Raw genomic sequence first — 16,240 nt, 5'->3', positions numbered from 1 at the left:
CATAGAGAAATGCTGACATAACTACCTGAAGGAAGAAAACCTACTCGTGCCTTCGTTCAACAAACATATAAAGGAACAGGAAAAAACACTGAAGTCAGCGAACTAAAGTTGTCATAGGCTCCTGGCTGTCAGTCTCTTGCAACTCCTCCTTCAATTTTGCTCCCACCCCTAGCCCCATCCCACACGTAGAGAAGAGCCACCTGTAAATGGCGCTGGTCGGTCGAACTCTCTGGTTCCTGCTTCATGCGTTTACCTGACACCTCCTGGGTGCTGGTCACAGGAGCAAGAGTCTGCACCTGCTCTGACTGGGTGCCTGGTGTCATGGGGAAAGAGACATCTGTAGACCATGAATGGTGCTGAGCGGTATGTGGAGGAAACACACTGCTGGTGGGATGGAAGAGGGGGCCCTATTTATTACAAGTGGTCAGCAAAGGCGTCTGGGAAGAACGACATCTGAGCTACCACCTGGAGAAGGGAAAAGAGCCAGGCACTGACAGCACCAAGAGAAGAAACAAGGAAGAGAACTTCAGGAAGAAGGAACAGCCAATGGGGACACCCTGAGAACAGAGAAAGCCTGGACTGTGGGAAGAGCAGAAAAGCAGCAAGTATGGCTGCAGTGTGGGTACCGGGGAAAGCATGAGGTGGGAGAGGGCAGGCAGGCACCAGACCGGCAAGGCTTCCTGAGAAGGAATTGGGATCTTATTCCAAAAGGTGCTAAGCAGATGAATCACATGACCTGATTCATGTTTTCATACCTTAACTCACAGTGGCAAACCACTGCCTTCCTCCAAAGCTAATCCTTCATCAGTAAAATAAGAATTCCCCTCTCCATGTTGTGTGGATAAGCACCGTGTTAGAAAGCACTTAAACTCTAAAGCACTCAATAAACATTAGCCACTGTCATCATCAAAGTTCAAATTAGGGCTACTGTCAAAATTTGATAGAAGTTTTAAAAAGATTCCCCCCCAAACTGGAAGCACTTTCTCATTAAGTGAGCCTAAGTGAGTTTCGACCCCTACACACACAAACACACCCTAAACTGTAGCAATTGGCTATTAGCAATAATACCCCACATCTGTATGGCATCTAGTTTACATAGCACTCTCCTGTTATAAGAACACGTTAATTAATAACCACTGGTCTTTAATACTTTTAATTTAGTGGCAGTGTTACAAATTGGCTAGCTCTTGCAAGATTTAGCAGGTATGCGTGTCTCTCTCCTTGGAACAGCTGGTCAGTCGTGCCAACCTGCCTATCAGCTCTCTTAAGGTTTAGCATTCTTACTGCTGTGGTCTACATTCCCATATGTCCCAATCTGCCAGAGAATTAAATGATAATAATTACAGTATCTCTAAGCACTTTACACACTTAATCTTCACATTACCCCAATTTTTTTTTATATTTCCATTTTCCAAATGAGTTCTAAGAGCTTCACCCAAGGACACTCAAGAATAAGTGATAGAGCCAAGAACTAAACACAAGATGATATGACCCTGTGTCCTCACTCTTAATCCCAACTCTGTGCTAGATAATTCAGACAAAATGCTTATAATATTGTGCTTGGTACAACACAGGTATTCAGTCAATAAAGGCAGCTGTTATTAGCAGGGCACAGGTAGTTTCTAGTTCCCTTGAGAGTGTCACCTCCGGGAGAGCAGCGACCTTGTCTGGGCGACTGCTGCGCTCCCAGCACCTGGACTAACGCACATTTGACGGATAAATGAATGAACGTCCCTCCCAGAAAACAGGGCTGCCTGCGCAAGGCTCTTTTTTGCACGTATGTGTCGCTCCACTGTTACTGCCCCTTAGTAAGACCACCAGCCGTGTTTGAGGGCACAGAGAGGGGCCCGGAGACGTGCGATCCCCCCTTACTCAATTCAAGGGTGGCGGAAACAGCTCCCAAGGAATTGAGGGATGAGTCCAGGATCGCACTGCCGGAGCGTCCTGACTCTGGCAGGGCTCTGCCCTCCACCCCGGCGGGGACACTGTCTGCCCCGGCGCTGGGACCTGTCAGGAAACAAAGACTCGCGGGGCCGACGCACCGGCAGAAAAGCTCACTCCCCTCGCCCACCTCCCCGAATGAGAGCCCAGTGCCACCATGCATCGCCCGGCCAGGGAACAGCGGCGAAGGCCGGGCGTGCAGCCGGGCCCGGGCCCCAGACTGTGCAGACACAGGCAGCGACCCCGCCTGTACGCCGCCCGCAGAGGGTCGCCAGGGCGCGGGAGGCCGCGGGCCGGGCCGGCCTGTCACCTTCACGACCGCCCGCCCACTCGCCCGCCCTCCGCGGGGGCCCCTCAGCGCGAGCCGCCGCCGCCCGGCTGGACCTCCCTGCACATCGGCCTTACCGCGACGCCCGCCTCGCGCCCCGCGCCCCGGCGCTGCGCCCCCGCCCGCCGGCCCGTACCTGCTGGGAGAGCGGGATGAGCGGGGCCGCCATCTTCCCGCGGACTCGGGCTCCGAGCGCCGGGGAGACGGGGGTGGGGCCGCGCGTGCGCACGGGTGCGAGGGGCGGTGCGCGCGCAACTGAGTCCGGGAGAGGGCGGGACCGAGGCAGGGCTACGCACGCGCAACAAAACCTAAAGGGGCGGGGTCGAGGGCGGGGCCGTGCACACCTAGCCCGGGCCGGGAGGGGGCGGGGCCGGGGAGGAGCGCAGGCCCCCAAGTGGGCGCCAAGCTTTTCTGCCCCCTTAACCGCGGCCCGCCCCCCGGCCCGGCACCCGGAGAATGACGTGCTAGGTACCGTCCCCTGCCCCGTGCGCCTGGCAAACGCCTTGTGGGGAGGTTGTTGCCCACCCCGCAGAGGGTCAGGAACCTCGCCGTGCCCAACAACGCTCCCTGTTTCTAGGATAGGGTGCATGTGTGTGGGGGTGGCTGGCGGTGTGTGTGTGTGTGTGTCTGAGGTTTGCTGTGTGTGGGGGTGTGTGTGTGTGTCTGAGGTTTGCTATGTGGGGTGGGGGTGGGGGTGGGGGGTGGAGTGAGTGAGTGAGTGTGTGTGTGTGTGTGTGTGTGTGTGTCCGTGTCCGAGGTTTGCTGGAGAACTGGTACCAGAGGGGGCATTTATTTCTTTAGACGTTTTGTCTTCCATTGGCTAGGGACACATCCTCATCTGTGGCCAGTTTCCACTAACAGGGCGAGGAAAGAAAGGTCCAGCGAGGCAGCTGACCACAGTGGCACAAGGTTTCCTCAGGGCAGGGGGACCTCCCCTACCTGGCCTCCTGTGATGGCCCCAAAGTGAGTCCAGCCAGGCACTGCTTCCCAGGCAGGCAAGCTAGAAGGCATGTGATCTCAGGGGTGGGGCACAGCCTCCTGTCCACCTCTTCCATTTTGGAGTCAAGCTGCTGCTGGTCTCATGAGACACCCCTGAGCAAAGAACAATGAGATAAGACCATGGTCATCTGGTCTTGTCTTGAGACTCTTGCTGTCTGAGCTGCAAGTTTTCAGTCTCGTCATGCTCCTTCACTCCTCGGTTCTCTATATAAAAAGCAAGGGGAAGCCACCAGAGGATTTTTTTTTTAAACTTTTTTTTTTTTTAAAGATTTTATTTATTTATCAGAGAGAGAGAATGAGAGAATGAGAGACAGAGAGCACGAGAGGGAGGAGGGTCAGAGGGAGAAGCAGACTCCCCGCCGAGCAGGGAGCCCGATGCGGGACTCGACCCCGGGACTCCAGGATCATGACCCGAGCCGAAGGCAGTCGTTTAACCAACTGAGCCACCCAGGCGCCCCGCCACCAGAGGATTTTGAACATGATCAGATTTGTGTTCTAGAATGTCGACTCTCGATGCAGCAGGCAAAGTAGCCTGAGCACCGATGGATGGACAGGAGTGTGCCAGCTGGAAAGCTGGAGCGATGGTCCAGGTGCAGAAATGGAGGCTTTTAACTGTCTTGAGTGCTTTATCCGTCTGTGTTCCATAAGGAAAAGTCAAGTCATTCTTAGACATTTCCAACAGAGGACAGTTGATATAGGAGAATGAGTATATGGCAAAAACAGAACAGGAATATAAGGTTACCTAAAGATTAGTAACTATAGGAAGCTACTAGCCATTCTAGGGCTAAAGGCCAAAAGGGGAAAAGGTGTTACCCAAAACCCATCATCGCTAGGCCCTGAGCAGGAACCCAGATGCCTGCTCTCATCAGCCACTGCTGTTTTCCCATCGCTCAAGTCACTGCTGTTTCTCTCACTACTGACAAAGGTGCCAGCAGAAGCCTGAAAAAAATGGCTTCTCCTCTCTGCCTGCCTTCCCACTTCTTTCTGACAGAACATGACAGGAAACCAGTGGGTAAGGGTATCTGTGAAATGTCATATTCAGGCTTCCAACCTTAGTGTCAGAGCCTACAGAGGCAATGACCACGGAGACTCTCCTGCATCCTCTTGACTGGAAACGGAGGTTTGGTGCTGAGTGCCACCCAGCTAGCAGCCTGGGATTCCCTCTTACTTCTGTAGCCACCACACTGGGCAGTGAGCCACCATCCTGCGACCTTTCTTGCCAGAGTCCAGAGCTGCACTGTCCAACATGGTGGCCACATGTCACGTGTGGCCAAGTAAGTTTCAATCTGAATTACAATTAAATAAGGTTAAAAATCCATTCCTCCATAGAATGTACAACACCAAGATTAAATCCTAATGTAAACTATGGACTCTGGGAGATAATGATGTGTCAGGTTCATCAATTGTGACAAATGTACCACTATGTTGTGGGATACTGATAGTGGGGGAAGATGTGTGGGTATAGATATAGAAGTGGGGGTATATGGGAACTCTGTGCTTTCTGCACAGCTTTGCAGTGAACCTAAAACAACTCTAAAACAATGATTATTAATTTAAAAAAAAATCATTCCTCGGTCCCACCAGCCATATTTCAAGGGATCACATGTGGCCAATGGTCACTGTATTGACCACTGCAAATGGGGAACATCTCCATCTTCACAGAAAGTTCTCCAGGATGGGACTGCCCCGAAGATGAGCTCTGCAGGATCTGAGCTGGTCTGACCCATCTTCATACAATTGTTTCCAGCATTTTCTAAGCCTGGCCCTGCTTCTTTCCTCAGTAACTTTTTTTTTTTTTTTAAAGATTTTATTTATTTATTTGACAGACAGAGACACAGCGAGAGAGGGAACACAAGCAGGTGGAGTGGGAGAGGGAGAAGCAGGCTTCCTGCCGAGCAGGGAGCCCGATGCGGGGCTCGATCCCAGGACTCTGGGATCATGACCTGAGCCGAAGGCAGACGCTTAACGACTGAGCCACCCAGGCGCCCCTCCTCAGTAACTTCTTACACCATTCAGAGATTAAAGGGGTAGACTGTTGAATCCCATCCCTGCACTACATGGAAGTGAGTCTTTCATTTCTGAGAGTGATAACCAACCCCCAATAAACCATCAGCCATCAGTCCAAAGTCCACATTTAAGGGCGTCTGGATGGCTCAGTCAGTTGGGCATCTCACTCTTGATTTGGGCTCAGGTCCTGATCTCAGGGTCATGAGATCAGCCCCTCATCAGGCTCTGCACTGGGCAGGGGGCTTGCTTGAGACTCTCTCCTTCTTCATGTCCCCCTCTCCACTCACGTGTGTGTCTTTCTAAAAATAAATACATAAAGTATTTTTTTTTTAAAGTCCACATTTGGAGGTCTGCCAACTTCAGCCAAAGTGAGAATAAAACTTGCCAGTATTTCACTTCATGGGCAGACTTTTCACATGGATCACCTAGCAATGTGTCATATATAATTTCCAATGTATCAGCTTATTTGTAATATCACTGGGTTCCAGATTCCTGGTGTCCTAATTTTATTACTTCCAACACAAATTTCTGTGTGGAAAAAGGCATCTTCAAATCAGAAGACTCTTAAGTATGACTTTTAAAAAGCAAATTATTTGATTAAGCCAAAAAGATTGAACGGAGAAATAATGACTATTTTCACTTGAGAAAATGAATTTCATTCTTCTGTCTTACAGAGAATAAAAGGCCACAGAAGTGGGTCACAGAGTGAGGGAAAAGAAGCAGCGGCTTCCTTATGGCACGACAAAAGTCTGTGCGCACAGACCTGGGTTCTCCAAAATAACCAGTGTGCCAGTGAAACCTGCCAAACCTTTCTACACGAATGATGTTGTGTAAAGGTTTCATATTGGAAAAGGTTAGCATATGCTGTTAGTAACTTGCAGCCTGAAGAAATAAGGCATCATTCCTCCTTTTTCCTAGTAAGTTTTACCAACTTTTATTTATAAAATATTTTGGGGCCTAAGAAAAGAGCATCATATTTTTGGCCAGACCCCCACTGGCCTCTGGCTTCTAGCACTCAGGTGTGTCAAGAGAAAACATCTCGGTGCCCAGGGGTGGGTCTCAGGGAACACCAGACCAACCCCACTGAGAAGCATAGGAACATTTTCAAAGAAAATTAGGCAAATTACCACATATGTTGACATTTGCAGTTTGTTTTTTTTTTTAAGATTTTATTTATTTATTTGAGACAGAATGAGAGAGACAGAGAGCACATGAGAGGGGGGAGGGTCAGAGGGAGGAGCAGACTCCCTGCCGAGCAGGGAGCCCGATGCGGGACTCGACCCCGGGACTCCAGGATCATGACCTGAGCCGAAGGCAGTCGCTTAACCAACTGAGCCACCCAGGCGCCCCGACATTTGCAGTTTTAACATGTAGATTAAAGTAGAAACAAGGTTTTACCAGTCATTTTTATCTGGGGTGGGAATGACTAAAGTTCATCCCTCCTGTGAAATCTCTGGAAAGTGTTTTCTTGCCCACCAAACCTGCCCACCAGCTGCTCCTGCTCATCTTCCTCACGGGCCTTCTTCATTTCCTCCTTGGCCTGTATGGCATCCATCTCCCTTTCTGGGCCCTTGGAGAAAGAAACAGAGACATGAGCCATTAGCCGCTGGGGGTTATGTTTCCAGGGAGTGGACTGGGTGTCCACCTTCAATCTGCTCCTGCCTTCTTGCAAGCCTCCACACTGCCTGGGGGTGGCTTGGAAGAGCCCCCAAGCATGCCAGGCCCTAATCCCTGGAACATGTAAATGTAACCTTCTCTGGGAAAGGGGTCTTTGCAAATATGATTAAGTTAAGCATGTTGAGATGGGAAGATTATCCTGGGCCCTAAATTCCATCACGAATGTCCTCATAGGAGATGGGCAGAGAGAGATTTGACATACACACAGACACAAGAGGAGAAGACCACGTGAAGACAGAGGCAGAAATTAGAGCCACATGGCCACAAACTAAGGAACACTAGGAGCCACCAGAGGCTGCAAGAGGCGAAGGAAGGATGCTGCCCTAGAGCATTTGGAGGGAGTGTGGTCTTGCTGAGGCTTGATTTCAGCTCAATAATACTGATTTTGGACTTCTGGCCTCCAGAACAGTGAGATGATAAATTTGTGTTGTTTTAAACCAGACAGTTTGTGGTAATTTGTTACAATGGCCACAGGAAATAAATACAAACCCCCCTTCACTTCTTTCTATTCCCAGAGTACCTGGGCCCCTGTCCTTCAATCAGGGGAGCATGAACAGGCAGTGAAAGGAGCCTTCTGAGTCTAAGTGAGAAATTCCAGGTACATGGGATCAACAGAAGGGCTAGGAGTGCAGACACATCAAGAAGGTTTCCGTAGTCATTATTGAAAAAGAGTAAGGCTTGGGTGCCTGGGTGGCTCAGTTGGTTAAGTGACTGCCTTCGGCTCAGGTCATGATCCTGGAGTCCCGGGATCAAGTCCCACATCAGGCTCCCGGCTCAGCGGGGAGTCTGCTTCTCCCTCTGACCCTCTTCCCTTTCGTGCTATCTCTCATTCTCTCTCTCTCAAATAAATAAATGAAATTTAAAAAAAAAAAAAAAGAAAAGAAAAAGAATAAGGCTTTGTGGCAAAAATCAGATTCCAAAAGAAATGGTTCACCATCAACAAAATGAAAAGTTAACCTATATTGACTGGGAGAAAATATTTGCAAGTCATATCTGATGAGGGATTAATATCCAAAATATATAAAGAACTTCTATAACTTAAAGGCAAAAAAAATGTGATTTAAAAATGGGCAGAGGATCTGAATAGACGTTTTCCAAAGAAGACATACAGAAGGCCAACAGGCACAGGAAAAGATGCTCAACATCCCTCATCGTCAGGGAAATGCAAATTAAAACCATAATGAGCTATCACCTCACACCTGTTGGAATGGCTAGTATCAAAAAAACACAATGTAAGAAGCATTGGCCAAGGATGTAGGAGAAGAGAGATCCTTCATACACTGCAGGAATGTAAATTGGTGTAATCACTACAGAAAACTGTATGACGCCTCCTCCAAAATTAAAAATAGCAATACCATATAATCCAGTAATTCCACTTCTGGCTATTTACCTGAAGAACATGAAAACACTCTCTCAAAAAGACATCGCCTAAACACACACACACACACACACACACACACACACACATACACACAGAGTGGAATATTACTCAGCCATAAAAAAGAATGAAATCTTGCCATCTGCAACAACACGGATGGACCTGAGAGCATTATGCTCAGTGACATAAGTAAGACAAAGAAAAATACCATATGATCTTACTTTATATGGAATCTTTTTTAAAAAAATGAATTCATAGAAACAGAGAACACATTGATGGTTGCCAGAGGCAGGGTGGAGGGGGTGGGTGAAATGGGTGAAGGGGGTCAAAAGGCACAAGCTTCCAGTTATAAAATAAATAAGTCATAGGGATGTCATGGGCAGCATAGAGAATATAGTAAATAATACTGTAATAACTTCGTATGGTGACAGATGGTAGCTAGATTTATCGTGGCAAGCACTTCATAATGTATATACATGTTGAATCACTATGTTGTACACCCGAAACTAATATAATACTGTATGCCAACTATACTTCAATTAAAACAATAAAACACAGGTATTTCACAAAAGAGGATGTCCAAATGGCCACAAAAGCCATAAAACAGTGCCAACCTTCATTTGTCATCGGGGCAACAAAACTAAAACCGGAGGTACCACTACACACCTAGAGAAACCCACAATCCCCAGCACCGGTGAGGATGGGAGACAGTGCAGCCCCTCTGGGAACAGCTTGGCAGGTTCTTATGGGGTTAAACTTCTATTGTAGGACTCAGCTATTCTTGGCTATTTATCCTAGAGAACTAAAAGCACACATCCACACACAAAAACTGTGAGCAGATTTTATAAGAGCTTTGTTCTTATGTCAAAAACTGGAAACAACCCAATTGTCTGTCAGCTGGTGAACAGATAAAACTACTCAGCAGTTGAAGAAACCAAATACTGACTGATACCCCAACAACATGGATGGATCTCAGACACCTTATGCTTGAGAAGCAGGCTCCAAAAGACAGCACACTAGGGATGCCTGGGTGGCTCAGTCAGTTAAGCGTCTGCCTTCGGCTGTGGTCATGATCCCAGAGTCCTGGGATCGAGTCCTACATCAGGCTCCTTACTCAGTGGGGAGCCTGTTTCTCTCTAACAAATAAATAAATAAAATCTAAAAAAAAAAAAAAAGACTGCACACTAGATGAATCCATTTATAGGACACTCTGGAAAAGACAAGACGGTAGTGGCAGATACCGGATCAGCGGGGGTCGGAGTGGGAGAAGGTTTGGCTACAAAGAGCACAAGGAGACTTTTGGGGGTGGTGACACTCTTCTGCATCTGGATTTCTGTTGGTGGTTTCACAACTGTATTCGTTTGTCAAAACTCACAGGCCTCTACACCAAAAAAGGGTAAGTCTTACAGTATGTAAATTATACTTCAGGAAATGTGACTTGTCAGCAACTGACACTAATACCCAGCATAGCCAAAGATGCAGCTAAACTGAGACTCTCATCTACTACCCAAGGGAACAGAAAATAGGATGACACCTTGAAAACTGTTTGGGTGTGTAAGACCTTGTGATCCAACCTGTCCTCTCCTGGGCATGCACAGGAATGATGGTAATGGCTTTATTCACGAGGCCCCAAGCTGGAAGCAATCCAAAGCTGCATCAACATAGAATGGATACCTACCTTCTGGAATATTCACACACTAAAAACGAGCTGCTGCCCTATTTGATAATATGAACCTCATAGCACTGCCTGAATGAGTAAATATTGGATGCCTCCACTTATTTGAATTTCAAAAGGAGGTCAAATGGATGTATGGTGGTGGTTCCTTTGGGGGGCGGGTGGCGGCTGGGAGGGGGCAGGAGGAGGTTCCCAGAACCCCGCTAACGTTCTGTATCTTGTTCTGGGTGGGATGTTCACTACTGAAAACTCATCAAGCCCTTTCCTATGTGTTAGATTCAAGTACAGAAATAAATGAATAACAAACGAGACGTTCATTGTGTGCACCATACCTTTGTTTCCCCCCAAGTAGCCTTGCCAAAATTCTCGGCATACTCTTCATCGTCTGTGATCAGGAAGTTATCAAAGATGGTTCCTGATCTCACCTGTGGAGGAAAATGAGGCCTTTCTTACTGATGTGAGGAATATGGCAGCTTTCCACCCAGAAACAGTTGTATTTGGCTCAGTGCCGTCACAGTGATCGGCTCTCAACAGTAGCACGTGCTTAAACCCATTTCTAAAACGTCCGCTCCCTCCAAGGCATTGGTGCTCAAACTAAGCTGCATACGGGGATCACCAACAATATTTTAGAAACTCCTGATGTCTGGCCTCACCCCTGGGGATGCTGATTTAACTGGTCCCCGGTGCTACCTGGGCAGGGAGGCTTGGAAGAGTACCCAAATGACTCGAGCATTCCACGATGGTTGCCAACCGCTGCCCGAGAACCTTACTGTGCAAAGTAGGCCATGGCCAGGAGCGGCAGCAACACTTAAGCAGAGGAGTGACAGGTTCCCAGGGGGCAGGGAGGCAGACAGGAAGTGCCCAGAGGGCAGAATGGATGTCTGTTTTGTCCACGGCTGTGTGTCTTGGATCCGGGTCCAGGGGCCAGGCACATAGTAGGAGCTAAGGAGTACCAGCTATGTGAATGAAGGAGTTTAGGCTGAAGCTCAGAGTTCTCAAGCTACAGCAAATTAAAAACCACATGACCTGCCAAAGCTCCAGTCCAATGGCACCAATGTTCTCAAATTCAGAGAGGTCGTATTCTGTCAAATAGTTGTTTTTCATCTTCTGGTGGAGCCAAATGTCTTTGTCTATACCCTCTGGTTTCAGGCCGTCCTGCAACAACAAACTCTACGTGGTGGCCCCGAAGGACGCAGGCCGGGGGGAGGGGTGGGCATCGCAAGGAGAAGATGTCACGCACCTGGTACGGAGGCTTCTGCAGCATCGGCCCCTGCCAGTCCCCCTCCAGCTCACTGTTCCAGTCGCTTGGCTTGCTGGCACTGGCATCCAGAAAATGCTTCTCCCAGTCCTAAAATGTGTGTAAGGAAAAAAAAAATCGATTCCCAGATTTGAGAAAAGAAATTCTTAGCTACCAAGAGGCAGGAGCAGGCCCGTGGCCCTGGTTGAAATTCCCCCATCAATTTGGTGGTCAAAGGGCCAAGTGCTCGGGCTTCCCAGTCCCACCGAGGGTTTGGGGGCCACACACTGCTGGGATTTTCTCCCTAAGCCTCGGCATGATCGCACCACCCTTCCCAAGCTGGTGAGAGGAACAACAGTGTGCAAAACTCAAAACAGTGGCTAAAGTTAAATGAGGGGACAAGGGGCACCTGCGTGGCTCAATCGGTTAAGTGGCTACCTCTTGGTTTCAGCTCTGGTCATGATCTCAGAGTCTTCGGATTGAGCCCTGCGTTGGGCTCTGTACTCAGAGGGGAGACTGCTTCTCTATCTCCCTCTCCTTCTGCCCCTGCCCCCCACTCGTGTGCATGCTCCCTCTCTCTCTCTCAAATAAATAAAAAATCTTTAAAAACAATGATGAGACAAAAGTGGCAATGGGGGGGGAGGGGCACACAGTCACTGCTACTTAGGTGGTCTGTCCTTCTACACAGCAGTCATAGATGGAATGTTCCAGAGAGAGAGACTAGACAACCAAGAAATGTTCCAGGACTTACCTGGGGACTGCTGGGTAGCAGGAGGAAAGCAGTTACATTATATAGACCTTCTATATATATATATATATATATGAACAGTCACACTATACACATATAGATACACATGTATACCTACACGCACATATGCATGTGTATAATACATATGAACACACATGCATACACACGCATATATAATACACACCTATCATATATGTATACACATCTACACACATAACACATATATGCATATGTATACATGTACTCATATACGTACGTATTTACACATCTCTACATATATATGTGGCTTAGTAGGTGTTGAACAAATATTTGTTGAATAAATGGATGAGGAAAAGGTGCTATGGATTAATATTTAGATAAACACTTAAACGCGTAAAAGTTGTATACAATGCTGCTTTCTCTCTTTTAGAATAACTGAAAAATAGCAACATTTTGCATTTAGACCGTGGCTTTTCCAGGATATGCAACACTTCTCAATGATTGACACATGGGATTTGGTCGCCTCTCCTACTGCTTTTTGCCCCCACCCCAACTGGCAACGGTGAGCCGCTCTTGTGCTGGGACCAGGAAATGGTTACAATTCAATCCAAGTAGCGGGCTCCTTAGGATTGCAGCAGTGAAATCATGATGCCATCATGAACTCACCTGTTGAGGAACTCACACCAAACCAAACATATGGACAAAACACAGCCAGCTTGGAGGCCAGCTTCTGGAAGGTTGATTAGACTTTGTTCCTTTGCCTTACTGATTACATTGTCTGTGATGACGTAGTTGATGGTCAGACAGCAGAGCCCCAGGTCAGTTTTAAGTTGCCAGAAATGAATTATAAACACAGTCCAGGGGCGCCTGGGTTGGCGCAGCCGGTTAAGCGACCGACTCTTGGTTTCGCCTCAGGGTCATGATCTCAGGGTCGTGATGGAACCCCGCGTCAGGCTCTGCGCACAGCAGGGAGTCTGCTTCAGATTCTCTCTCCCTCTCCCTCTGCCCCTCCCACTCATGTTCTCTCTCTCTCTCTCAAATAAATAAATAAATAAATCTTTAAAAACACACACACACAGTCCAGTACTTTTAGTTATTATGGCAAAGACAACTGTCTTAAGATAAATGGCTCATGGGTTTGGTGCGGTGTTTGATGTTCAAAACAAAATGTGGCAACAATAAACATAAACTGAAAACAAAACAAGACAGAAGGTAGCTCACGGTGGGTTGAGTGGAACAGCTGATCCGCATCCTAAATCTCGGAATCTGGGAATGCGAGCTTATATCGAGAAAAGGATCTCGGCTGATGTAATCCAGGTAAAGATCTTGAGGCAGATCATTCTGGATTATCCAGGTGGGCCCTAAATCCAAGGGAAAACGTCTTTAAAAGAGAGAGAAGAGACACGAGAAGGCCATGTGGAGGCGGACACAGAGACTGATGTCCACCGGCCAAGGAACTCAGGAGCCAACAGAAGCTGGAAGAAACGAGGAAAGGATTGTCCCCTGGATCCTTCAGAGGGAGTGTGACCCTGCTGACACCTGGATTTCTGCCTTCTGCCTTCAAGAACCATGTGAGAATACATTTCTGTCATCTTCAGCCATCTACCTTGTGGTACTATGTTACATCAGCCCTAGGAACCTAATGCATAGCCGTTATGTTACCGGACTCTTGCTTGTCAATCACAAGTGTGAAGCTCAAAAAATACTTTATGTCCAAATTCAGAACAACAAAAAAATCATTTTTATAAAGGCTGTTGATGCATTATCCTTTTTTTAGAAAAAACATTGGTTAAAAAAAACCAAAACCTAACTTTCTTTCATATCAAATATAAAATTCTTTCACAATACCTGGGTGAAGCTGTGTGGCTGGTTTCAGCAGCAAATGCCCCAGGGGGGACACTTTCTTTTTTTTTCCAGAAAGATCGATTTTTTAATTATTTATTTATTTATTTTAACAGAGAGAGAGAAAGAGAGTGCATGCTGGGGTCCAGGGGAAGGAGCAGAGGGAGAGAGAGAATCTTAAGCAGGCTCCATGCCCAGTGTGGAGCCCAATGCGGGGCTCAATCTCAAAATCCTGAGATCATGACCTGAGCTGAAATCAAGCATTGGACACTCAATGGATTGAGCCACCCAGGAGCCCCCGGGAAGGACACTTTGTGATAATGTTGACATCGTGATGACCAGCCGTGCAGCAATCCCACAGGACCCGGGTACTTACAAACTTCATTGGCACCCTCTCCAGACTTGTTTGGGAAAAATCCACACCTGGGATTTGTCACCTTCAGCCTGGTCCCAATCCTTGGACTCTGCAGAGGACTTCTCCATCTTCTTAAGTGACGTTAAGTTCCAGTCATACTCGATGTCGCCAGATTCAATCGACTGACCATCAATCTTCACTTCGTAAGTGAGGTCTGGTCTTAAAATCAGAGCATAGAGGTGTGTAAAGCCGTCAACCTGCACGTTTTCAAGGGAGAAAGGATAATGATGAGACCCTTGACATTTCAGGGCAGGTCTATAGACATAGTTTAAGTCTTCAAAGCCTTGTTATAGATACGAAGGAGAGAGGTTCTAGGGACAGGGGTTGACTTGACTAAAAAAAATGTGTCCTAAAGCAGAAGTCTCCCTTTTGTACAAAACTTCCTCACTACCAAGTGGACTTGAGTGGCTGACTTCCTTTTCTGTAGACAGCGGCTCCCACCTAGACCCCCACAGGCGCTTATGACAGGGTGGTGGGTATAAACCAAGGGACCACTGCTCTGTTTGATTTATGAAAAGTTATGAGGAAAACAACTTCCTGTTCTGTACTCTTTCTGAAAGATACCAAATGAAGCCCAGTCTATTTTTCAACACAGGGGAGAACTTTCTAACGCTCTGAGCTGTCCAACGGTTTAAGCTCAGCGAGGGCAGGCCTGGTGTCTCTCTTGGTCATAGTTAAGGCCCCAGGCCAGACACAAGGGAAGCACTCAGCAAGCATTCAATAAATAAGAGATGGAAGGTGGACAGTGGGTGCTGGGGAGGTTGGGGGTGCCCAGGATGTGCCTGCCTGCCGGCAGCAGGGGGGACTCATGCACCAGGCTCCAGCAGCGTTCAGTTCTCAAAGTGGGGCCGGGCAGGATCAGTGTCATTGGGGAAATGCCTGGGAAATGTCAGTTCCCAGGTCTGACATTTCTGGGTGCACATCTGCACCTGGGTGGACTCTCCAGAGATGCTGATGCTCGCTGTTCAGGTTTGGGAACCCCTGCCCCAGCATCTTAAAGGCTCTGTCAGGAGGATCCTCCCTCTGCTAAGAGCCAAAGGTAAAAGCTTCTTCAGTACCCCTCTGCTCTGCCCTGAGGGACAGGTTGCTGCTGTTCACGCCATGGCCGATGGCTCTGTGTCCCTCTCAACCTCCGTAGTTCACTGGGACAGCTGAGTACACACTTCTCCCAACGCTCTCTCCCTGCTCTCTGCCCGTCTTCATCTCCACTCACCTTTCCTAATTTCGACTTTGGGCTCACTGGCCAGCTTATTGGTACCTTCCAAGATTTAACCACAAGTGCAGAGCCTCTTGAGGGATAACATCCACTCCCACACATATGCAATGGATCCAAACCAGGATCTTTGATCCCAACCATTGGCCTGAGCTTCAGACCACAGTTTCCAACAACTTTCTGGACACCTCTATCTGGATGTCTGCCAGGATTTCACAACCAACAGTTCCAAACACAATTCCCGACTGTTCCCTGGCCTCCTTACTGGCCTTTGCTTTTCCTGCTGATTAATAGCAGTGCTGCTGAGAGTCATGGTCCATATCCCCAGTACTCACTTTCCAAACATTGTGAAGTCCTCTGGGTCCCGCCCCTGAATTATCTGTCAAAACGGTCCGCCGTTCTGCATTCCACTGAAGCCTTGGCCTAACAATCTCACCCTTCTCCCTGCCTACTGATCACCCTGTCCCTCCACCCCTCCTCCCAAGAGCATCCGAGGTATTTTTCTAACATGCAGATCTGACCCCCTCCCTGCAGACCCCCAAGGGCTGACCACTGCCTGTAGGGGAGGTGCCCAGCTGTTCCTTCACAGCATCACCGAATGGATCAGACCCCCTGGAGATAGTTTCTCCTCACTGGGAAGACTGGAATGCCCGACTACTTGCTGTGAGTCAGGGCTCCTTCAACAGAAGCATTTTATTTTTCTAGCAGGTTGCAGAAATAGCACACATCTGAGAGCGTCATCAGCCTGAAGGTGCCACTCAACCCCCCCCCCCCCCCCCCCCCCCCCCCCCCCCCCCCCCC

The 16,240-nt window shown here is 48.2% G+C and overlaps 2 protein-coding genes across 6 annotated transcripts in view; both read right to left on the bottom strand.

Annotated features, from left to right (window-relative positions):
• The window catches only part of EPS15L1 (epidermal growth factor receptor pathway substrate 15 like 1), a 95,615-nt gene extending 93,154 nt beyond the window's left edge, over positions 1-2,461 (bottom strand). For all 5 annotated transcript variants that reach the window (XM_021683285.1, XM_021683282.1, XM_021683279.1 and 2 more), the window contains exon 1: positions 2,406-2,461. In XM_021683285.1, coding sequence (XP_021538960.1) covers positions 2,406-2,438 — 33 coding nt within the window. In that variant the 5' untranslated portion in view covers positions 2,439-2,461. The remainder of the gene's footprint in view (positions 1-2,405) is intronic.
• A 4,240-nt stretch (positions 2,462-6,701) lies between these two features.
• CALR3 (calreticulin 3) overlaps positions 6,702-16,240 on the bottom strand; it is an 18,939-nt gene continuing 9,400 nt past the window's right edge. Inside the window, exons 5-9 of the mRNA XM_021683157.1 lie at positions 14,235-14,423; positions 11,246-11,353; positions 11,032-11,160; positions 10,338-10,430; positions 6,702-6,845 (exon numbers count right to left, since the gene is read on the bottom strand). Of these exons, the coding sequence (XP_021538832.1) occupies positions 6,702-6,845; positions 10,338-10,430; positions 11,032-11,160; positions 11,246-11,353; positions 14,235-14,423 (663 nt within the window). The remainder of the gene's footprint in view (positions 6,846-10,337; positions 10,431-11,031; positions 11,161-11,245; positions 11,354-14,234; positions 14,424-16,240) is intronic.

This window comes from Neomonachus schauinslandi, chromosome 1 (assembly GCF_002201575.2).
Source record: "Neomonachus schauinslandi chromosome 1, ASM220157v2, whole genome shotgun sequence".
Taxonomy (NCBI): Eukaryota; Metazoa; Chordata; class Mammalia; order Carnivora; family Phocidae; genus Neomonachus; species Neomonachus schauinslandi.
The sequence above is the reverse complement of the archived record's forward strand: the minus strand, read 5'-3'. Positions and strand labels throughout refer to the sequence as shown.